Source organism: Bidens hawaiensis, unplaced genomic scaffold, assembly GCF_021521415.1.
Source record: "Bidens hawaiensis isolate Kalapana, Puna unplaced genomic scaffold, B.hawaiensis_p1.1 tig00002343_1, whole genome shotgun sequence".
Taxonomy (NCBI): domain Eukaryota; kingdom Viridiplantae; phylum Streptophyta; class Magnoliopsida; order Asterales; family Asteraceae; genus Bidens; species Bidens hawaiensis.
The window spans coordinates 3107796-3132537 of record NW_027491127.1 but is presented as its reverse complement, the minus strand read 5'-3'; the positions used below and the strand labels follow the sequence as shown (position 1 = coordinate 3132537).

The 24742-nt window shown below is 32.7% G+C and overlaps 2 protein-coding genes across 3 annotated transcripts; both read right to left on the bottom strand.

The window, feature by feature from the left end:
* Positions 1 to 10301: 10301 nt before the first annotated feature.
* Positions 10302 to 12006, bottom strand: LOC143618900 (peroxidase 21-like). Its single transcript, XM_077090952.1, has 5 exons — positions 11822 to 12006; positions 11551 to 11699; positions 11250 to 11438; positions 10893 to 11058; positions 10302 to 10817 (listed from the first exon to the last, which is right to left on the bottom strand). The coding sequence occupies exons 1-5, from the start codon at positions 11886 to 11888 to the stop codon at positions 10414 to 10416; spliced, it is 975 nt and encodes a 324-aa protein (XP_076947067.1). The 5' UTR covers positions 11889 to 12006; the 3' UTR covers positions 10302 to 10413.
* Positions 12007 to 16192: 4186 nt separating this feature from the next.
* LOC143618971 (uncharacterized) lies at positions 16193 to 21085 on the bottom strand. Of its 2 annotated transcripts, none has more exons than XM_077091026.1 (7): positions 20945 to 21085; positions 19052 to 19203; positions 18325 to 18954; positions 17852 to 18198; positions 16933 to 17031; positions 16691 to 16828; positions 16193 to 16611 (listed from the first exon to the last, which is right to left on the bottom strand). In XM_077091026.1, exons 2-7 carry the CDS (start codon positions 19143 to 19145, stop codon positions 16474 to 16476), a joined length of 1446 nt encoding a protein of 481 aa, XP_076947141.1. In that variant the 5' UTR covers positions 19146 to 19203; positions 20945 to 21085; the 3' UTR covers positions 16193 to 16473. The 2 variants fall into 2 exon arrangements, with proteins under 2 accessions (XP_076947141.1, XP_076947140.1); XM_077091025.1 differs by having other exon boundaries at positions 19052 to 19213; positions 20945 to 21016.
* Between the last annotated feature and the right edge of the window lie 3657 nt (positions 21086 to 24742).

The following is a 24742-nucleotide window of genomic DNA, read 5'->3' as shown; positions in this document are numbered from 1 at the left end:
CGTCGGACTTTAGGGACGTCGTTATGTCATTCGGTAGGAGAGGGGATTGAGTTGTTGAAAGCGTAGTATTGGAACTATTATGTAGGCTTTTACTTACCGAGGGTTCTTATACCTCTCTTTCCTTACCTTCACTTAATTTATCAATCTTACTAACCACAACAAATTAGATAGCTTTACATACAACTATGCCGATAGTTAGACATTTCTTTAAAATGGATTCTTTACTCCTAATGGTTGTGGTACGGAAACAATTGTTTACGAAAAGAGTAGACAATCAATGAATACATCCCTCTGTGTCTATGATACTTAAATGAAAGAAAAATCCGGATCAAGCCCTTATTTGTGTTAAGCTTGCCCAGCTACACTATTGATCATACCAAATTTTATTTTTTTTTCCTTCAAAATATCATTTAGTAATCTATTTTACTTCAATTATAACGCCATCCAGTTTAACCTATCCGACCAACGATCCGATAAACGGTCTGTTCAAAGACCGGTTTATTATAAAATCCTTGTTACACTATTTACGGGTGTGAAACCTACTAGATTAATAAGTAATGACTATTCTAGTATTCCATGAAATAAAAAGCGTTTCTTGTTATATCGTCCAGACAAATATTTGATATTAAAAACAAAACACTCAAACAAAGTGTTTAAATATATGAAAAAGACAATAATATAACTGTTGCAACTTATAATTTTGAAATAAGTAACTGTATCATGGATGTGATTTGGCGTCTTGTCTACTCAACTATTACCATACATATATACTCATGAGAAAAACAAACGAGTTTTGTGTGTTCATTGATGATGCATGCTTATCATGAGTGCATGTGGTCTAAATTTTAGGTTCATGATGGACAACAATTTACGTTCACAATTGTTTCTAACATTATCACCTTTACCATATTTTTAATAAAAAAAATGTTATAAAGAAGGTGATAACTATTAGAGTTTGTATATTAGGGTTAAACATGGTTGGGTTAAGTCTATTAGAGCTTGATACAAAAGCCTTGAAAATATTAAACACCAAATATTAAAAGTTTTTGAGTTCAAGTCTTCTGGATAACAAAAATTTGTCGTCCACAAAAAAAAAAAAAAAAAAAAGGAGACTACTAGTGCATCTTATCGGGTTAGACTTTCTCAACAGAGAAATATATAATGCCTTGTATAGAGAGCCTCCTAAACTTACAAGATAAAACGATCATAAAATGAATTGACTAGCTATACATAGGGCAAGCGGGTTGTTAAGTGTTTAATAGTTTAATTTTTTAAATTTATATTATATATATAATATTAACTTGACGAGTCTATTTAATTTTTAATACATGTCAAACCTAACCGGTTTAGTTAAATAAACCAATTGCAATTCAACTCGTCAAATTTAGCAGACATCATATATAGTACGGTTTGAAATTTATTACTTCATTTCATTATTTTAATTAATCGTATTTTAGTTATCCAAACTACAATAATAATCCACGCTGACAATTTAACCTGTGACGAATATAACTTTCAACTTCTTGTTGTCAAATACAATTCAACTAACAAATAAATAACTTTGTTTGCCCTAATGACATAACAAATAACGTGTCATTTACTTGGAATTCTTTTAACCAATTAGATTTTACAATCCAAATTACGACACATTCACCAATAATAATTCACATTTAAAATTTGATCACTGACACGTCTGATTATCAGTTTTGTGTTATTGTGAGCAATCACACTCCTAACTCTTCGCATGTTTTATTTTATTTTTGAACATAAATCTTCTTGAAAGATACGTGGAATGTCGTTAACACATCAATAAACAAAGTGTTACAGTCGTGTCATTCAATTATTCAAAACCATGTTGTGAGGTACGGTTTACACAACTAGATCATGATATTTGCTTTAGTCGGTAATTACTTGTAAACCACACGTGTTATGGATTATGAAATTTATTTTTTCAAACGAATATTATTCACTAACATATATCACATCATTAAAGACATAAAGTTCCTTATGTCAATAATATTAATACTTTACTTTCACAAGTAAAAGTTGTAAAAAAAGGTATATTTGTTTGATTAATCTCAACTATTATCTTTTGGTCGGCTGTCGATCACAACTAACGAATTGCTGATAATGAAGACATTAACCTTGAATTTTGGAGATAAAGATCAAACGTGTTGTAGATAATTCTTGGTGAATTATTTATTAAGTATTTTATATTTAAAGTAGAGATAATTATTAGTTTTAACTAATAAAGTTTATCTAGGAGTTTATTTGTTTATTAAAATAGAGTTTGTGTTGGGCTAGGATTAGAATGAGTTTAGTATAAACAGATGGTTAGAGGTATTGTAATTTGTGTACTTGGTTTATAATAATAAAAAGAGTCAAACAAGTTGTTCAATCTCGTGTTTGTGTGTTCGATTAAGGGCCTGATTTCCAAAAATTGGTATCAGAGCTCCGCGTTAGCGGTTTTGAGAGTCGTTCTTCAATAAGGGGGAGCAGCCCCTAGCGAGGTTGCAACGCCGGTTAAACCGGAGGTGGTGATTGAAGGCTGTAAAGGAGGTGTTTGGAGTGAAATCGGTGGTCGAATTAATTGTCGATCAAGTGGTGTCTCAATTTTAAAATCGTTGGAATTAAATTTGGAGGAGTTCCAAGTTTGGTGAAAAGTCCATGTGATAGCTTCTATGTATTTTTGGAATATCATTCATGAAGTCATGATATTAAACAAAAGGTGAGGTCTCAACAATAATTTTATAAAGATGTTGATTCGTGTGTCACATTAAGTCATAGCTAAAAAGAGGCGGCTTTAGTCGGGTAAGACAGAAACTGGGTAAGTTTACTGGGTAGGTTCAACTTGGTTGTTTGATCGTGTTTTATTGTGTCGGACACTCTTTCTAGCCAAGGATTAAATTCGCAGCGAGGAGTTCGATTTTTATGGCGGAAAAACCAACGGGCGTGTCGCGGAAGAAACGAAAGAGCGGGGAGCTAAGGAATTCGTTTGACGACCGAAAAGGCGATATGGTGGGGTGCTATTGTCTTTGTTGGTGGTTGATATTAGTGTGTGCATATCAAGGAAGAGTGTGACATGGTGGTAAAATTATGATCAAATAAAGGTTGAATTTATTTAGTAGAGATTTGCGGGTAGACAGACGGAAGAAGATTCGTCAAAGCGGGAGGCTTTGAATCTTGTCGTGTCTAGCAAGGGAGGAAGAAAACGGTAAAAGTAGCAAGCTTGTTTTTCTTTGTTTGGTGGTTAAGAATGGTGTAGGTCTAGGACAGGAAAGAGGCATTGAATTTGTCGATCATGGTAAGGATATGAAGAAACGGGTCCAATTCAAGATTAAGGGGGTGAATGAAGACGTTAATCTTGAATTTTGGAGATAAAGATCAAACGTGTTGTAGATAATTCTTGGTGAATTATTTATTAAGTATTTTATATTTAAAGTAGAGATAATTATTTGTAAGGCCCCGAACCCGGTGACCCTACTTTAGCGTCGGATTTACTCATAAATACAGTTCTTTCAAATCAGAGTTTTTTTAAAACTTTTCGCGGAATATAAAACATCAATCATTTGTTACAAAACATTAAATCTTTTCTTTGATACCATAACACAAAACTTTATTTTTAAAACATCTTTACTTCTTTCTTCAGATGCCAAACATCCATGCCGTGTGTCAACCTCATGCTAACTCTATAATCAGCTCACCTGCGTGCATACTAAAAGTCAGCTACGCTGAGTGAATTCTAGTTAATCAGGCAACATACAATTTATTCCCATATATTTCTTCCCGTATCCGAAGACACATATTACTACCTTACCCTCGTATAAATATCCATAGGAGGATCGTCACGTAATATCTATTAAAAGAACCATTACCATTACCATACTATATATAATTTCCATAGGAGGAACACTCTGTATACTTTCCATAGAAGGAACACTTTACTATCCATAGAAGGAACACTATACTTTCCATAGAAGGAACACTATCTATAAGTTATTATTTAATATCCATGTAAGGAGCTATTCACTTCCCTTGACGATACGTGCAATATCCGAAGATCGTTCACGTACCGACAAGCTTTCATTCATAATGTTCATACATCATCCTTACATTACATACAATATTAATATCTTTATTTATATCCCGACAGTACGTGCAATATCGAATATTAGTAGGGTTCGGTTCCCTAGTTCTCGAATATTAGTAGGGTTCGATTCCCTCTTCGTTATCATACAACCATACATCATACCTCGAGTATTAGTAGGGCTCGGTACCCTTTTCGTAACCATACAGCCATACATCATACCTCGAGTATTATTAGGGCTCGGTACCCTTTTCGTAACCATACAACCATACATTATCATTTCTTTCTTCTATTATCTCTATCATGTTCATACACATAAACATACATAACATACTTACCTTATACATAGCGTTACAACCTGACAGTACGTGCAATATCCGAAGATCGTTCACGTACCATCAAGCAATCATTCATACATTTCACATTATCCACATAAGGCATACACTTATCTCTTAGGATAAGTGTATTAACAAACATATTGAGTATGCACACAGCCCCGAAAACATAACAAGGAATGGGGCTAGAAACTCACCTGAACTCTGCTTCTTTTTCCGATAGCTGTAAATCCCTTCTTTAACTGAGCTCGACTGACTGTACAAGTTACACGTATCAATACTCGTCTGATCTAATCTGGTGGCCAGTATTAGCTTACTTTAACTTATCGCTTTTAATTTATTTTCTAATCGAACTTGGCTTTAGGCGAAGTTAAACCTCAGGCGAACTTGGCTTTAGGCGAAGTTAAACCTCAGGCGAACTTGGCTTTAGGCGAAGTTAAACCTCAGGCGAACTTGGCTTTAGGCGAAGTTAAACCTCACGCGAACTTGGCTTTAGGCGAAGTTAAACCTCAGGTGAACTTAGCTTTACAGCGAAGTTGTCATCAGGCGAACTTAGCTTGCTGGCGAAGTTCATCAGGCGAACTTAGCTTGCAGGCGAAGTTCATCGCTTTGAAGGCGAAGTTGCCCAGATGCAGGCGAAGTTGTCCAGACAGCCGCTGTTCGGTTTCTTTCCAGCATTTCGAGCGATTTTAACACCCTTTCTATGGTTCAATATCACCCACTACGCTTCCCGACCATTTTCGGTCGCTTATACACTAAAAAGCTTGGATCTTTAAACTTCAAAGATCAAGAATCATACATTTTTGAGCTTGTTTGGATCTCGTTTAACTTGTTAACACAACTAATCGCTCTCTCTCTCTCTCTCTGATCTCGGTCTTCTCTCGTCCGGGCCGCCGGCGAAGTTGGTGGTGTGTGGTGTGTGTGTTTTGGGGTGTTAGAAAACAAATGGAATGAAAGATATTTTGGGTTTAGGGGATATTTATATCCCTTAAATCCCATGGACCTAAGGCCCATTCTCATTTAACCCGTCTCCATTAATCCAACACTAGCCCAACTCATACCAACTCCTACTCTATTATTTATTTCCTGACAACCCGAGTAAACTTTCCCTCTATTAGTAAGTAATATAATTAATATCACTTTGAAATTTCGGGATGTTACATTATTAATTTTAACTAATAAGGTTTATCTAGGAGTTTATTTGTTTATTAAAATAGAGTTTGTGTTGGGCTAGGATTAGAATGAGTTTAGTATAAATAGATGGTTAGAGGTATTGTAATTTGTGTACTTGGTTTATAATAATAAAACGAGTCGAACAAGTTGTTCAATCTCGTGTTTGTGTGTTCGATTAAGGGCCTTATTTCCAACAGATAATGATTCCACATTTTATCATATTTGTTCCTAACGGTCCGTAACTAATAGAACGCTAACAACGTTAATTGCAGGTCGCCGGAAAAACGTTTTTGGCCAGAAAGCTCACATTTGTTCCCGAAAAACTCAATATTTTCGTCTCAAACATCTTTGTAACCTTAAATCGGACATTTAGAAAACTTTTTCTATTTTAAGCTTCAATTATTTAGATTGCCGGAACCCTAAAACCATCTTCGAAATCGGTTGGTGGTGCACAAGTGGTGGTAGTTGGTTGGTAGTGAGTTAGTTGGTGGTTGTGGTGTTCATGTTAAGTTTTCCAGCAAAACATGTGACTTTTTCGGCCAAAATTGTTTTTCCGGCGATCTGCAATTAACAACGTTAGCATTTTGTTAGTCACGAACCATTGGGAACATATATAACATATAAATAAAATGTTAAATCATTATCAACTAATTTGTTAACTGAGACTGACAACAACCAAAAGATAATTAATAGTTAGGATAAATTTTTTTTGAACGACAATGATTAGGATAAATACAAATATTTAGACATAGTTTACGTTACTACAATTCAATATTTTGGTATATCTACATGAATAGATTATAAGTTTATAAGAGCATCCACAACAAGGGTACAATACCCTAGGTTTGGATGAGTTGGCAAGAGAAACAAACAAGAGTAAGATTAATATGTTATTGTGGGTGCAAAGTTTGTGAGGGTAGGTTTAAATATGCAAACCTGCAACAAACAAGTTTGTGGTGGGTCCATTTTCCCACCCTCTCACATGCATATGTACATATATCTATAATATGTATAAACGGAAACATCAAAATCCTACGTGTCGCGATATCATCGCTCCCTCTTTTTTTGGAGTCATCAGATTTGCTTGATTTTTAAATGGAGGTTTCTCATGTATTTGACCCGAATTGATGGGTATGGGTCTAATCAAACCAATATATTTCTTAAACGAATTATAACATCTCATTAAATTAAAACCAATCTCACCAAATACTTGATTTAAAAATCCTATAAAGTAGGGATATATTAAAAATTAATATCGGATTTATTTAAAAAAGATATATATTATTTATAATTAAAAAACCGATTTTATAGTAAAAAAATATAAACGGGTCTTGGGTCTCATCAAACCCATATAACTTTTAAATCGGGTTATAACATCTCATTTATTTGTTAAACAATTATCACCAAACCATAAGTATATTTATTAACTTTCATTCAATAAAAAAAGTAAAAATTCAAAAAATAAATAAATATTAGAAACAAATAATATAAAACAACCGCCGTAATACGGGGGAAAAAAACTAGTTATACATATATAGTGTAATAATATTTTAATGAGGTTTGTAAAGGTTTGTTGTTGTGGAAAAAAGTTGGAGTTTTTAAAAAAAAATTGAAATCTAATGTGGTGTTGATGTATCAGTTTGTAAAGATTTATTGTTATGGATGCTCTAACAGTCGCATTGTTAAAAACTACATTCAGCACTACCTAACACATGCAACTTGGCAGGATAATAGTGGCTAAAAATAAAGAAAGAAAACAGGATCAATGACGGTGCTGAAACGAGGCACGTGAGGAACAGCTACTAAAGGATAAAAAGTTATATTCCAAACACAGGACCATATATTATTATTTGAGACCAAAATGAAAAATCAAAGCTTCAATCTACTTGAATATAAATAATGCACTATAGAGTGAGATATGAACAATAAACTATTTGAAGATGTAAATCATATGTAATATCAGTAGTTTAAATTAGAACTAATTAATGCATTATTCAATCAATGATTGTATTTGTTTTTTTTTTCATGTTAAGTTTTGTTTAGGGCGGGCTTGACTGGTCAGCAACCGAGAATAGGGGGCGATTGAGATTTTAGCCAGTATATAAGAGTATAAGTTTTTTTTTAAATTGACACCACGTCTCACCGTTTGCTATGCATTAAGCATGTAACTTGAGTACGTAAAATGCTAGACCACTCACGTAAATGACGGTCAAGCTCGGTGCTATGCAAACGTTATACGTTGATTTGTACATGGGACTGAGTTTGAGCTATAGATAACGATTAAAACAAACTCATTTTAAGTATCTTGTCTTCCAAGGTTGATCTTAAGGTTGTGATTTCAACAAACATCCAGAATTTAAAATTGTTGATTATCAAATCCAAATTGTGATAAATTGACAAAACAAAATTCAAAGTTTAAAATGCAACATGCATGAGTGATTTTTTAATTTAAAAAGTTAATTTTTAAGATAACTTCAATTCCATCCCGTGACATGAGCTTGTGCCTCTATTTAACACGATGGTGTCATTCGTGTTAGGCTAATGAAACAGATGAATCCGAATATGATCCGTATTAACTCGTGTTGTATCTTGTCAAACAAACATAAAACCTTGTTGTGTTTCAGACTTTCAGGTTGACTCATATAATATTTATTCACTAAAATATATAATACCTAATGATTTAGTAAGAATTTAAACAATAAACAATTAAGGCTTAAATGAAGATTTTCGGAATTAAGGGGATGCAAACAAAAATATAAGCAAATTGTTATCAAGAACACATTTAGAGGAAAGTAAACTAAATAAGATAAACAAGGAAATCAAATTTTAAATAGTTTTTACTAAATAGATGAACAACTTTTATTGATCAATACTTGGCTTCTAGCCTTTTCAGCCAACACACAAACCACCATGACCCGACATCCCTCCACTCTGCCCCACACCCGTATGGGTTGCTACAATGTCACAATGCTTCACCGGATGTTCAGTCGATTGGTGAGCCAGTGACAGAGACAAGTCTCTTAATCAATTAAGATCATGAGTTCGAGTCCTGAAAAGTAAAATAATAATAAAAATAATTTGTCATTCAAAGAAAAAAGTTATCCCACTTATTACACGGGGTGCATTCAAGTTGACTTGTTTAATAAACGAGCCATGTAACCAACCCAAAGTCTGTAAATTCATATATGGGTGTCAATCGTGTCATGGTTAATCGATTGAACTTTTTAACCCGAACACAGCCAATATTTCTATTCATGTTAGGTTAGGCCAACTTAAAATTGTGTTAAGTTCAGTTTGGGGCCGAAAAACTTTATGAAGTGGTTGGATTTGGCTAGATGGGTGAAAATAAAAAAGGATGTGTAAAGTGACTATTATCAATGTTTGGTGGTTTCATTTGAAATACTTGAAACATGATGATTTTTGGTTTAAAACTTGACAAGAAAGACTTTCTTTTCGATTATGTTGTTTCGATTCCTTATTTATGGCTTTCTTCTTGTAATGTGATTTTAATTCGAATTCGATAGCGTGGTCAAGAAACCCGTTATGTATACTTTGTGTGTATTTTTTTTTTTTCGTTTAGTATTTCCTAATCGATGGAGGTTTTTTAATTCAAATTGCTAGTAAAAAATCATGTTAAGTTTAGTTAATATTCACTTGCCAATACGAGTAATAACTAGTTAGTAACTATTTAAATGATCAGTAAAACATTATGTAATTAGCATCCTTTTTTTATTGTTATTGTTTTCTTCTCTCTCATGCATCTTCAAATTTATTTATTTTTACATATTTATTTCAAAATTAATAATTAGTAACTATTTAAACTATCAATAATATGTAATTAGCCAATTTTTCTATTGTCATTGTTCTTTTATTAAAAAAACTTTGTTTTACATATTTATTTTGAGATTAGATAAGGCGAATGGAAATGAATGTAGAAGGGGAAGTTAGAACTCATGAACAACTCATGAATATTTTGTTTTGGAAATCAAGAAGTGAAAGATATTAAAATTGGAAAAATAACTTCATTTAAGAATATTATTAGTTTTAAAATAATAAAAAACTAAAATCAAACTTTGAACTCTATACTTTTTAAAATAACCTTCTCTAAAATCCAAATAAAACTTTTTAGAAAATTTCCTAGATCGGTTATTAAGTTAACCAAAGTTATTAAATGAGTCATATTCGGGTTAACTTATTTATTAAACGTGGAATGTAGGTTGACATTTTCATTTATCTCCATAACATGTCAAGAATTTTCATCATATTTTCATGGTTCGAATAGTAATAGAAATTACTGCTGCTAATGATAATCGCTAATTTGAAATTTTAGGATAAGATTCCCAAGTATTCTATCGTGGTATCACAGACTTACGGTATTGTGCATAAAAAAACTATATACCGGCTAACGTTTTTTCTTTTAAAAACGAAAACGGTCTCGGAAGCAAAAATCAAATCTGATACTTTAACTATATTACCATTCGAGACAGTGCCCACATCGTTACACCTTTTGTGCGGGTTAAAACTTACCCAACAAGGAATTTCGCTACCTTATGACCGTTATAGTTACAGACGCGAGTCACCAAGATTGCTTTTTGTTTTATTGTTAAATATTATAATGCTTAACAATCGTTCTAAAGAATATAATTGTAAAACTCAACCTTTTGAATTACTTTAAAAGTATTCAACTATCAAGAGTCGTTTAATTAGGTGAAGCAACACATGATGATCTTAGTAAACATATAGTAAAAAGAAAAGCTGTTAAACCACATATATTTCATAATGTTACAAACTTATTCCTTTTAAGTCCATGACATAACCTTAGTTACTATTTACAAATCGACAATCTCTTCGAATCTCGCCTTCGTCCTCGCTCAACGGGTTATTCTCCGACAAAATAAGAAGAGCTTTAGAAAATTGTTGATGAAAGTAATCGTTATCCGCTGCCATATTCTCAACAAATGAAGATGTAGCCGCGCTTGAAACAAGTTGTTGATCAACAATAAGTAGTCCCTTGTTCATAATATTCTTGTAGTACATGTTGTCTAAGGTCATAGGTGTTTGTAGGTCATTTCTCGAATATTCCACCGCATTTGGGTCTGGGTTAGGATTGGGACAACGACGCTTGAGATACTCAGCATGGTCTGGGTCCAAGGTAGGGTCAACTGTCGGATAGAGCCGGTCCACAATGTTGACACAATGGACCCGCCCTACTGAGTGAGCACCTTACAAATAACTAATTGGATTATCAAATGTTTTATAACATGGTATAAATAGTTTTAAGTGAGTACGATTGTTGCCTAGGAGAGCGACCGTTCCTTCAACATCAATTCCCACTGACTGAAAACGCGTAAGAACATACGTCATGGAATCATTATGGTTAGGTAACAATTCGTCGATTTCTGCAAAATGGCTTTCTTTGCTATCTTTTCGTCCGGTTTTTATATCAATATGAGGTCCTCCCAACTATGTAACACAAGTGAAAAAAATGTAAATAACTAGTAAATATTATAACTTGTAAAATAAGGTTAACCCCATTAGAGGTTTAGTCATGTATAATGTTCTATGAGACATGCAAATATATATACACAATCATTTAGTAACAATTGCTTTAAGATTTCTTGTTTAATTACGAAAAAAAAGACATAATTACATACCAAAACGACTCCATCTCTAGCCGAAAGAGCAACAATATCAGCACAAGAAACGGTCATGGGGCATGACTTCTCAAGAGCATCTTTGATTGTGTTTATGTACTTGAAGTTTCTCATTCCCATGTTTCTTGTTGATTTCTTTTCTGATTGTATCCCATTTATGCTCTCCAATAATATTGATGCATCACATGACTATAAAATAAATACATTTCAACTATTAGGAACAATGAATCTCTTTATGATAAACATATCTGTTTACTAGCATGTTATTAAAAACCAAGAAGTTCAAACCGTAAATTAGCACCTTAACCATGCAATCATGGAAGAGAGTTCTTATCCAAGAAACCGCGGTGTTTCCATGTTTATGATACAAACTTATAACCTCTTGTTTAACAATTTCTTCGGCGTTTGGACAACTTTCCGAATAGTAGTTTAATCGAAGTTCACCGTTACCTTCAAGGGTAGCATATGAACACATAAATATAAATCACATAGGTGCATAATTAGCATGTATACTTTACATGTAGTAATTGTAAAAGTATAAGTAATTGAAAAAGAAATGTGTGTAGAAATACCAAAATGTAAATGGAAGGATAAAAGGATAATGAGGCTTAGGTTGCTAAGTAGCTTGTGAATTGCCATAATCTCTATGCTTTATAAGCTTGTACCTTTGAGCATGTATTGCAACTGTCTAACCTTCTTTATATAGAGGAGTCTTTGCAAGTGCAACTAAAAATTACAAGCATGCAAAGCTTGTCCACTTGGCCTATTCTTTTTGACTTTGTGTTCCCCTCATCTACTTATGCCAAACTATTTATACAAGGGGAGTGTTGTTAAATTAGATTAACATATATAATAGTTATGTTTTTAAAAACAGTTTGTGACATAAGAAATTATCTATGTATTTATACATAAACATTTTTGTTTTCTACTTGAAAATGAGTTTTCATGAAAAGAACACCATAAAACACTTTTATGGGATGCATTTATATGGTTTCTTTTATTTAAGAGGGGATGTGAAAAATATGGTTGCTAGTAAAGAGGAGTCCGTGTACTTCATTTGTAGAGATGGAGAAGGTCCATGCAACGATTATAAATGTACGACTTGGTGTGTTTTCTTAAACCTTCTATGACTTCTATGACGGTTGAGTGGAAGAAATTTGTGTACGGTATAAAAGAGAGGAAGGGGGAAGACGGGCGAGTCTAATATGGTGTAGAGAGTGAGTGAGGAGAAAGGAAGGGTGGAACTTTTCATCAGAGACGAGTAACAACGAGAAATGTAAGAGGGGAGGTGAGAAAGGGGGTTGCGCGTAGTGAAGAGCCCTTACCCTTCGTTTGTAGAGATGGAGAAGGTCATTTAGCTAAAAATTATTTTATTCTTCGATCAATATACAAAATTCAGTAAAAATTACATAAAAGTATAAAACATGTATAGTGGAGAGCGGCTTGTTGATTACTTGGTTTAACAAGGTTATGTAACTGTTTTATGTATTTAGTTTAAAACAGAAAAGATACAACTGTGTTATGCAGTTCTTGCATTATTTTTTTTATACATACTTAATATAATATAATTATTTTATATAAGACCAACACATAATTATCAATGGAACTATGATTCCAAATCAGACAAAGATTATTGTGGTGCATTTCTAAGTGGTATAACATTTCACACTTTCACACCTATTATATCATTATAATTTGGTCTCGTGATCATACATTCAACTAGACCGCAACGCTACATCTTTTAAATTAAAATAAAAAATGGCATTTGTATTCAAGTTTGCATACAATATTGCGGTTTTTCTCTTTGAATAATTATATTTAAACTTGTTTAATAATATTAAATAAAATATATGAGGATTGATAATTGAAGTGAGTGGATAAATTATTGAAAATTGAAAATAAAATTAGTAGTTGATTTGGGAGGTTCTTGAAATGATTAGAACGACACCAAGACAGCCGCCCCACCAACCTTTCTTAGATGTACAAAATTAAATTGTGTTACTTAAGAAAAAAAATGTAAAGAATATAAAATATAAAATATAAAAAACACAAATAACTTAACCGAAAAGTTTTGATGAATAGGCGTCCTACTAGAATCCGGTATGCAATGATTATGAAGTGACTAGCAGGGCCGTCTATGGGGTATGGCGGGGTAGTCGACGGTCACAGGCCCGACACTCGCTAGGTCCGATTTTTTTTTAAATTATATTTACTTTTATGAAAAAATATTTGTATATTCAATGTTTCAATACAATTACATGACCACCAGCTTGGTTTAGTGGTAATAGGTATGACATCTAACCAAAAGATTGTGGATTCTAATCTTACTTGAGACATTTTTAAGCTTATTTTTATACAAATTTTTTTACACAACTCAAATCATAATAAAGTAAGCCCATTTGGAATTAAATTGTTTAAACCAAAAAAAATATTCCTTTTACTAAAGGCTCAAAAAAAATTTCGCCTTTCCTGAAAATTTTTTCGCATTCTCGGAGCCGGGCCTGGTGACTAGTGATCATATTTTTGGTACATGTTTGGCTGCGGATTTGGGGTCTCATTGTGTCATGGTTTAGCCTTCCGTCATGATGTATGCTACATCGGCGAGATGATGGCGTGGTTGAAAGCTTTAAAAGTTCAAAATAATAAGAAAAACTTGATCTGAGTTGATAATGATAATATTTGTCTCTTTGTGGGTTTTACAGAGATTTGGTATTTAAAAAGAATCGTCACAACAAACAAACGACCTTTGATGACATTTTTCATTTTTTTTCCTTTGGTGTAGTAGTAGGAATCGAAAATACAAAATTTCGAGGATCGAGTTGTTTTAAAATCCATTATTATACATGTAATTATTTTCTTGTCGTAACGCCTTGCCTTCAAAAAAAATCATAACTTCTTAAAAGCCATCTACTCAGCAAACATTTAGTATTTATCTAATCCCGTTAGTTGGTAGGGTATTGACGAAATCTTGTAACTTTTCAGACACCGGTTCTCCTAGTTGGAAAAAAAATTATATCTATTTTCTATACTCCTAAAACAAACATTTATCCTATTGGTCTAAATATTAAGTGCATCTAATCTTGGACCACTTATTGAATTAAGTGATTAACATAATTGGATTAGAACAAACTCTGACCTTAGAATGTGGAATTCCTAGTTAGGCAACAATGCATCCTTGTTTTCAACTTGTGGGATTCATCATTCACTATTCATCATTCACTACACCAAGTTCAAATTGTCAATGAAAAATTACATATATTTGACGTTGGGATCTCATAGTTATAGCATGTGAATTTAAGTCAATAGTAAATTTATACCAAATTCATTATAACATGTCTATTAAGTCATGTATATAAACGTCGGTTAAGATAAAAAATTTTGAGTTTTTACCTGAAACATAGTTTACATAATGGAAAAGACGTTGTAATGTTAGACGTATTGTTGTAATTAGTCTAGATGTAAGGTTATAAATATTTTTACGCATCGTTCAAATTAGAAAAATTGGACCCATCACTACAATAACAATGTTACAATGTTTTAAAAGAAATCATGTTTTAAAAGATAATAATATATAATCAAAACTCGGGCTATCAATAATTTTTAAAAAGTATAGTATGTAAAATTATTCATTGTAGTTTTAACATTTTAAACTTTTTATAATGTACGATTACGGTAAAAAAAGGTTAATTAACAACATATATATACGAGAAAACATTAAAGTTACCAGAAAACCAACAAAATTACTACCAACTAATTGCTTGTTTTAGAGTTATTTTTTTAATCATATCTTTTAATTATAAGATTAGCGAGAGAAAAAAAAAGATATAGCTCATGTACATATCTCTCATATGAGATACATATATGTGTCGTGTGTTAATATATATAACTCGTTAACTCCACATAGTTTTGTTTTTTTTTTTGTTTTTTTTAAATGTTTTGACGCTATATTAATAAAATATAAAAAATATTAAAATATCTTTATTTAAAAGTGGTTTTCTCAAAGTTTTTTTCTTCTATGTATTCTAGTGATATAACCCTCTCTATAATACATCCAATTAAAATATAGTGCAATCACCAGTTCACCACTATCTTATTTTCATCATGTTTGGTTGGTTTCATCATCACATCAGATAACATTGGCATTTTTTTAATAAATACATGTTGTTCCAAGTCTTATCACAATTATCATGAGTTCTATTTTTGGAGTATCATGAATGGTTGACTTTAATTCCATAAAAGAAAATGAATCTTCTCTCTTATTTGTTAAATTAATTTGTAAATAAGACTGTGAAAGTTAATTGCCAGATCATGTTATCGACCGACAAGCATAAGGTGCCTCGTCTGATCGGGGTGTTAAGAGAGATTAGAAATTATAATCACGATGCATTACAATCAATCAATCGTGACTCGAATGGCATAGTTACAACGTTTTTCTTTGATCATTGCATAATATTATTTGGCTCCGACTGCTTGGCCTAGTGACAGAGACGGTCTCTTAAACACCCAAAGAATCAACGTTCGAATTCCATAAAATAAATTTGCCATAGATGAAAAAAAGAAGCAATAAGTTTTTGTTCAGCTCATTTACCAGGGGCCCTATAATTGTACTTTTGTGGCCCATTGCCCATTCTAAGGAGGTAGACTGGGCTTGGAATTTATAATGCATGGTATCATAGGACTGGGTATTAGAAAATCAGTTATTGACAATACCCGAATAAAGTTTCGGTCCGGGTACTCTCTAAAAAAAATACCTAGGCACCGGGTTCGGGTTCAGGTCGGGTATAGAACCATGTGTTCAACAACCGGGTTTTTAATACCCTATTTCTAGGTATTGAAATAACCATATATTCAAGTTATCGGGGTATTTTTCGGGTATAGATAAGCATTTTATAGAGCTGCATTTTTTTCGGGGGTGTTTTTCAGGTAATTTCGGGTATTTGAAATACCCGGTTTCAAATATTGGGAAAACCCGGTTCCGGTTGCAACCAACAAAAGAGAGAACAATTAACAATAAACAAACCTTCTGAATTTGATATAATTTCCATTAATTAGACTTTAGCACATACATAAATATATACATACACAGCTCCAGTAAATTAACCATTAACCAGAGACATTGACTGCATCCATGATTGTCATGGATGCACAATGTTTACCAAATTATTCAAACCCTCCATTTTTCAAACATTGTATTTACAAGAACAAGATAAAAGTCTTTACCAACTTATTTCTGTTTCATCGGTTCCGCTTTGCAAATCGGACACAAGTTCTTCATTGACAACCATTTTCTGATACACCCCACATGAAAATCATGCCGGCAAATTCGTAACACCCCCACGTCATCCATATTTGCATACTCTTCCTGTAATTTAAACCATGCTGAGTCAAAGTTAGTCAAAGTACATCGATAACTTTTATGTTTTAATTAAATGAAATCTCACCAGACAGATGGCACAAGTTCCTTCCTCTTGTATTTGGTCCGAAGAACAGTAAATTGATTCCTGTATACATTTTGAAATAAGATGATCTGGCAGCCCCGTGCCAACACTTCCAATTCTTTCCCCGAGTGCAAGAAGCTCCTGTTAGTTTGATTAATTAGACAATAAAAGAAACAATTATAATAAGAATAAGAATAATAACAACAAACCAACAATAATATTAGATAATAATATATATTTCTAACCTCGTAACTCATGTCATCTATGTCGAGTCGCATATCCCGATGTTGATCAAAAGGATGTCTTGATCCATACACAGCCGATCGATCAATGATCATAACACCCTGAAATTTAACACATTTAATGTCAGGTAAAAATGGTCAAAGAAACTTAACACGCCAGCTGCCACGTCATCATTTTGACCATGTAACTAAGTCATGTCACCTTATAAAAAAGTGTGCGTAGGAATGTAAACGAACCAAACAAACACGAACAGAGCCTGTTGGTATTCGCATAACTTTAGCTGAACAAACGATCAAAGACGAAGGATTACCAAACAGAGTTTTCTTGTTCGCTTTCGTTAATGTTTGTTCACTAACGGTACAAACTATCCACACGGGAAGATAAAAATACGAACATAACTACGCGTTAACCAGTTAAAGTAATGTGAAGAGCAATCTGTTGAGCCTAAAAAATTTGTTAAACCTAGACTAAGGGGGTGTTGGGATTCCTTATGAAAACTCCTTATAACTTTTCAATAAGCTAGTAAGTTACAAAAGTGTAAACTTATTATACTATCACTCTCACACCAAAAGCAAACCCAAACACCTTAATACTTTTTAATAAGTTAATAAGGTATATGTAAGCTAAAATAAGCAATCCCAAACACCCCCTAAGTTGTAACGAACCAAAAACATTTACATGAATAATTAACGAACTTAAACAAACGTAAACTAACAGCCATAAATGAATTTAAGTAGATGAACGTTCATGAACATAAATGAACGAATGAGACATGTGTTCATGTTCGTTCATTTAACCAAATGTACAAAACTGTTTGTTCATGTTTGTTCGTTTAACAAACAAACGAACATAAACAAACTTCTCGCCAAATGGTTCACACACTGTTCACTGAACGTTCAGTTTGTTTACAGGTGTGCATACCTCAGAAGGTGGACGATCATGAAAATTCACCCTAGATAAAGATCGGTATCGCCTTTCACTAGCATGCCAGCCCATGGTGGATGAAGGTCTCGAATGGTGGGAAGAATGATTACTATTGGTGGCTAACTGCAACCCTTCATCTGTTAAGTTGGTTGAAGACACCCTGAAAGTTGAAGCAGGCCTCTGACTGTATCCACTTCGAACTCCTCTCACGGAATGAGAGGAGGAGCTCGGGAAATTTCGAAGGGCATGACTGTTATTCGGTTGTCCGGTTACTATCGAAGAACTATGATTAATGCTTGGTTCGAGAAACGGGTTTAATCGTTCGTAATTAACGGAACTGTTACCTGCAATTTAAATATATATATATATATATATATATATATATATATATATATATATATATATATATATATATATTTTAAGTTACTTGAAAAACACAATGAAATGTGCATGAAAGTATGAAACCTTACCGTTTACAGCAGAAGGCATACGAGTCGAATTCAAACCGTTTAAGCTTGAGCCAGTATCCATGGGTCGACTGGTTGTATAAAACTCGCGTGCCCAATTGGCTGTAGAATGATTCCTAACCGAGTTTGTTTCCAAGTCAAATGTTGACCGGCTTCTCACGTTTCTAACAGAGCTCCCCGCACCAATTGAGAGGACATTAGAGTTTGGTGGGTTATAATCGAAAGGCGCTTGAAGAAAACTGGACCAAGGTTCATCAACCATTGCAACATCAGAAGAGCTTTGACCTTCTGGAATAACTGGGTTTTTACGTTTATATTGAACGCTTTGATTACCGACCCTAATGTCAAATAAATCTTCTTCATTGAAAGGATTTCCACTGTAACTAGATGAAGAAGCTCTGTTTCTGTAATCTTCGGGTGCTATGTAGGCTGAGGGTGTATGAAGGGTAAGCATAGAAAGATCTGATGGGCCCGCAACGTCTTGTTGATAACTAGGGATTTGAAGATTGTGAGGTAATGAAGTGTATCCGTTTGATGTTGGTGCGTGAGCACACTGTGCATATTGTGGTCCATCAATCGACATGTTATCAGCAGGGTATAAAAGAGAACTGCTTGGACCAGCCCCGTTTCTTGCTGCAAATCAGATATTTGTGGAAAGAACATGTTAGGAGATAATTAACGCTAATCAAATACCTAAATGACGTATTGTTGAAAATCAAATTATCAATACCAGTATGCACGTAGGTATTTTCTGCAAAGTTCCAGCTTGGTTCGTTCTCGGTCTCAAGCATGTAGGATGAACTAAATTGATGCTGATGTCCCATGTTGATCAGCCGAAGATCACAACGATGAGTTGTCAGCTATAGTCAACTAATTTTCAAACTGCAAAATGCTGCAAATAATCATAATGAATACTTGCAAACTTTAAATCACAAGAAAGATAGAAAGAAAACATTGAGCATATAGTATTATTCAGAATCTCACGTCTTAACCTTCTGACATATATTAAAAAAGCATAACAAAAGAGGTATAAACACACAAAAGTTTAGAAGAAATAGAAGTTATGCTAAACTGACAGGAAGTGATTAAACAGGATTCTTATACTAACACTACTATCCTCAACATCATTTAATTTAGATTGTCTTGTGTTACTTGTTGTCTTGCTTTTGCAACTCATTGGCTTGATTGTCTTTACCTTTTACAATTAACACAAATGTTTACTACATAAAAATTTAGTCATGGAATAATACTTTAGCAGCCTAAGAAATCAGCAACAGAAAACTGAATGTCTAAATCCAAGATCCTTTACCTGCATAGCAGTCAAATGCCCAAAACTAATCCCCATCAACTTAGAGAGGGAATGACCAGTGACCACAAATAAAACACAGCTTTACAACATCTAGAGGCACCATTAGAATACAATACCAATACTAATCAAAACCCTAACATAAAGGTACTCATATCCCCAATTTTTCAATTTGTATACCTAAACCTCCTATAAACGCCTACCTCACTGCAATCTAGACCTCCGAATCATCACTCAACGGATTAAACTTAACTTTAACATCTCATCTTTCAAACACGACTACACCTACGTTAAACTACCTCTATTCTTCCAAACATGTTAATAACAATAGCATCCTTTAAATAATCCCTAAACATCATCACCTTAAACCGGGCTCTATATTCAGTAAACTAATCGAAACCCTAACATAAAAGAACTAATATCCCCAATTTCTCAATTTTATAAATCTAAACCTCAAACTCATCACTCAATAGATTAAACTAAACTCCATAATCTCTTTTTTCAAGCACCGTTACACCTACAGTTAAACCACTTCTATTCTTCCAAACTTGTTAATAACAATAACAAACATCATTATCATCTTAAACCGAGCTCTATGTTCAGTAAACTAATCAAAGCCCTAACATGAAACACTAGCATCCCCAAATTCTCAATCTACAGACCCAAACCTCCTACAAACATCTACCTCACTTCAATCTATACCTCTAACTCATCACTCAACAGATTAAACTAAACTCGATTACACCTACAGCTAAACTACCTCTATTCTTCAAACTCATCAACAATAACAGCATCCTTCAAACAACACCTAAACATCATCTTAAACCTACCTCTATATTCCGTAAACCATGCGCCTAATTACTAATACACTTCACAATCATCACCGATCATTAATCACTTACTTCCAGCTTCAACTACACACACATACACACAATCAAATTACACCTACAGTTAAACTACCTCTATTCTTTCAAACTTATTAACAATAACAATAACACGTCCTTCAAACAATACCTAAACATCATCATCATCTTAAACCTACCTTTATATTCCGTAAACAGTAAACTATCCGCTTAATAATAATTAATAATAATTAATCCACTTCAGAATCATCAACGATAATTAATCACTTACTTCCAGCTTCAATTACACACATACACAATCAAATTACACTACCGATCAGATTCAGTTACACAAAACGTAACATCCATAAAAAATCGAAACAGTTGATGAACAAATCAGCAACGAAATTAGTAACCGATGGATCGGAAATAAGTAATTGAAACGAAAATATAATAATTATTATTATTGTTATACCTGTAAATGTAAATTTGTTGAGACGGTTCGTGCGAGAGAGAGAGAGATGATTCGGTGAGTAATAATAATAATAATAATAATAGAAAGAAAGAAAAGAAAAGAGAAGAAAGAGGTGTGCGTATGAGTTGAGTTTGGGTTATGTTTACACGGAAGCCAAGCCAACATATACATATGATATATGATGATATATATTCACCCCCATAATAATATTATTACGTATTCGTATCTTATTACAATATTACATTAGATTTCCTTCCTTTCTTCCTTATCTATACATACAATACATGATAAATATGACTTTTTTTTTAATTTGGTAAGTTTTGTTTTAATTTTAATATTTTATATTACGATATATTATTAACGGCTAATGATAAAAATATTTGATGTTATTTGTTCACGATATGGCGTATAACAGCTTTTATTTTTACCAATGTTTTATGGATCGTATATAGTCTGACCGGTTCGGTTCTATGTAGTTCGTCCGCTACTCAAAAAGTCGGTTGCTTCAAACTGGTTCACCTGACTGACAGGAGAACCGGTTTACTATGGGTAAAAATATTTATTATGTAGATTTAGTATTATTTTTCAGCTTTAACCGTCATTTTCAGATGAAATTTGTTTGATTGGTCGAACCGGTAGCCCATCCGATTCGTTGTCCGATCCGGTTAAAGAAAATATTGGTTTTTTACTTATGTTATCAGTGAGCAATCTTCTCAAACGAAGATGTGACTTTGCTTGGCCGTTTCTAAGTCAACGCTTATTGAAAGTTAATCTTGAAACGGTTCATCAAGAAAGTTGAAGGGGCTAAGTGAAAGAATTTAAGTAAGTTTATTTTGATACATTTATTTAGTATGGTAGGAATAAACTAGTTATTTAGTTTCCTAGAATGAGTTGTCTTGTTTTGCAAGTTGTTAGTTTAGTATAAATAGATGGTTAGGGTTTATGTAATTTAAATGAGTCAAGAATTATAATAATAAGAAAGAGTCGATCTTGGTTGAGATCAAACTTTTGTGTTCGTGTTCTTGTGCCTGATTTCCAACAACGCTGAGGACCCAAAATTTTATAAATGATGGTTTTTATATATATTTATTATATGAAGTTATATATAATCAGGGCCGGCTCCAAGAAGCAAAAAAACTTTTGGACTGAAGAGGAAATTTTGTTTTAGTCCTAAGTAAAAAGAGTATTTTGTATCCTATTATAATATATTAGATTTCCTTCCTTATCTATACATACAATACATACATGATAAATATGACACTTTTTTAATTTGGGAAGTTTTGTTTTAATTTACTATTTTATATTGCGATATATTTATTATTAGTTGCTCATGAAAAAAAAAACTCAATGTTATTGTTCACGATATGGCCGATAATAGTTTTTACCAATGTTTTATAGACCGTCTAGTTTGACCGGTCCGGTTCCATGTAGTTCGTCCGCTACTCAAAAAGCCGGCTACTTTGAACCGGTTCACCTGTCTGACCAGTTGAACTGGTTTACTATGGGTAAAAAAAATTATTATGTAGATTTAATATTTTTTCAGCCTTAACCGTCATTTTCAGATGAAATTTGTTCGACTGGTAGCCCATCTGGTTCAATGTCAGATCCGGTTATGAAACTATTGGTCTTTTACTTACGTTATCAATGAGCGATCTTCTCAAATAGAGAGGTGACTTTGCTTGGTTGTTTCTGAGGCAACGCTGAGGGCACAAAATATAAATGATGGTTTTTATATATGTTTATTATATGAAGCTATATATAATCCTTTGTATTAAGAGATGGGTGTCTTATAATACGTCACTTTTAAGTACTTAAGCCCATAACAAATATGGTAATTAACACTTCAACATTTTGTATTTGTTTATTGTTACAATAGCTTTGTTTATTTTATTGTCATCACAATTATCATCTATATTTGAAGAAAAAACATTTACATATAACATATAAGGGTCCTTTTTTAGCCGTTGTTTGGGGCACCTGAAATATCGGTGACGATAGTGTAACATTGCTTGCTTTTAAGCTTTATTTATGTAGCTTGAAAAAGACAAATTTGAATTTTATTTACAACTTCTAGATTTGAAACATCAATCATTCTAAGTACATGCAAAGTTGTTTTTGCATTAGAGCAAGATCGATGTTGCTAAATGCTAACGAACACAAAGTTATGAGTTTTATTGGTTGTATTGCTGGTTTGGATCATTATTGATGAAAAAGGTGTAATTTGAATATTGAAATATAGTTATTTATTTTGCTTATATGATATATTAATGTATTTTTTTTATATAGCTACTTATACAATGGTTGATAGATCTTGTGGAACCTTTGTAGCCAAATATTTTTCTATATATAATAACTAGCTTTTGAACCCGTGTATTACACGGGATTTGTCAAATAATTAAAGTAAAAAGATCCACTATCTGAAAGAAATAAACAAAATTAAAGGTAAAAATAAAATATATAGTACAAACAATAAGAAGTCTAGAATCTCAAATTTACAAAATCGATTTTATATATACAATACATAAATTGTTTTGACAAATTACCCGTAAATAACTATGATGAATGAGATAAAACTATAGAAAATTAGAATGAAAATTATAACTTATTTCTCAAAATTGTTAGGATTGTTAGAATAAATAAGATGAGAATTTAGATAGTTAAAAATGAAATTATAACCCATTTGCCAAAATTATCTTGACCCGTGACTCATGGATTGTTAGGTAGAATTAAATGAGATATTAGAGAATTGGAAAGGAAATTATAATCCATTTGTCAATATGGTTGCTCCATAACTCATGAATAAGTCAAATGAATGAGAAGAGAGATTAGACCAAGAATAAATATGAGATTGCTACATCATTTTCACTATTTTCTTTTATTAGTATAATTAGATCATTTGTCTCGTATCAAAACTACTTATGGTAAGTATCCTTTCTTCCATGATATATTCTTTTTTTCAAAATAAATCCAAAAGTAGGTCATTATTAAAAAGAAAATGATGAATTATTGAATGGTTGATACCTTAAAAAGCTACTGTTTTGTCTCTTTGTGTAAGAAATTCATTCTAATTTTAGCATATTAAAATGCAAAATTTGTTTGATGAGTTGATAGATCATAGATGTTAAAATTTCATAAAGTGAAATTTCTGTTAAGCTGTGTGTAGTGGAGCGCTATAACTGGGGGCGAATTGTGACACGTGACGCTCAGTCAGCATGAAGTGAAAATTTGTTTTTGGGTGTAATGGTGTAGGGGCTACAAGTTAGGCCCACAGTGTTTTTTTATTATTTTCTTTTTATAATTAAACTAATTAAATAAAAACCAATTTATTTAAATAATTAAATAAAAATGTATTAAAATTAAAAAATAAATACAAAAAAATACATAAACTAAAAAAAATACACGAATAATAAAAATAAATTATAATAAAAAAACACACCAAAATAAAAATACATATAAAAATTTCTATAAAAAAACTAATCTATTCGTCTTCATCTTCGTCTTCGTCCCCGTCGTCGTCATTGTCCTCCTCCTTGTCTTCGTCCTCATACTCGTCTTCGTCCTCCTCAACGGGACGATTATCCCACACGTGTTGAACCAAATCCGCCTTCAGTTGGTTATGTATATCACTTGATGTGAGCTGGTGAATGTTATACGTTCGTTGGTCTTGGGTTGGTTCATGGAACTGTTCTGGAACGTTTCCTAGTATATAGTGTTGACATATTGCTTTTCCCTCGTTTTCTAAAATCATATTATGCAATATGATACACGTATACATGGCATCGCTCATTTTTGCCAACG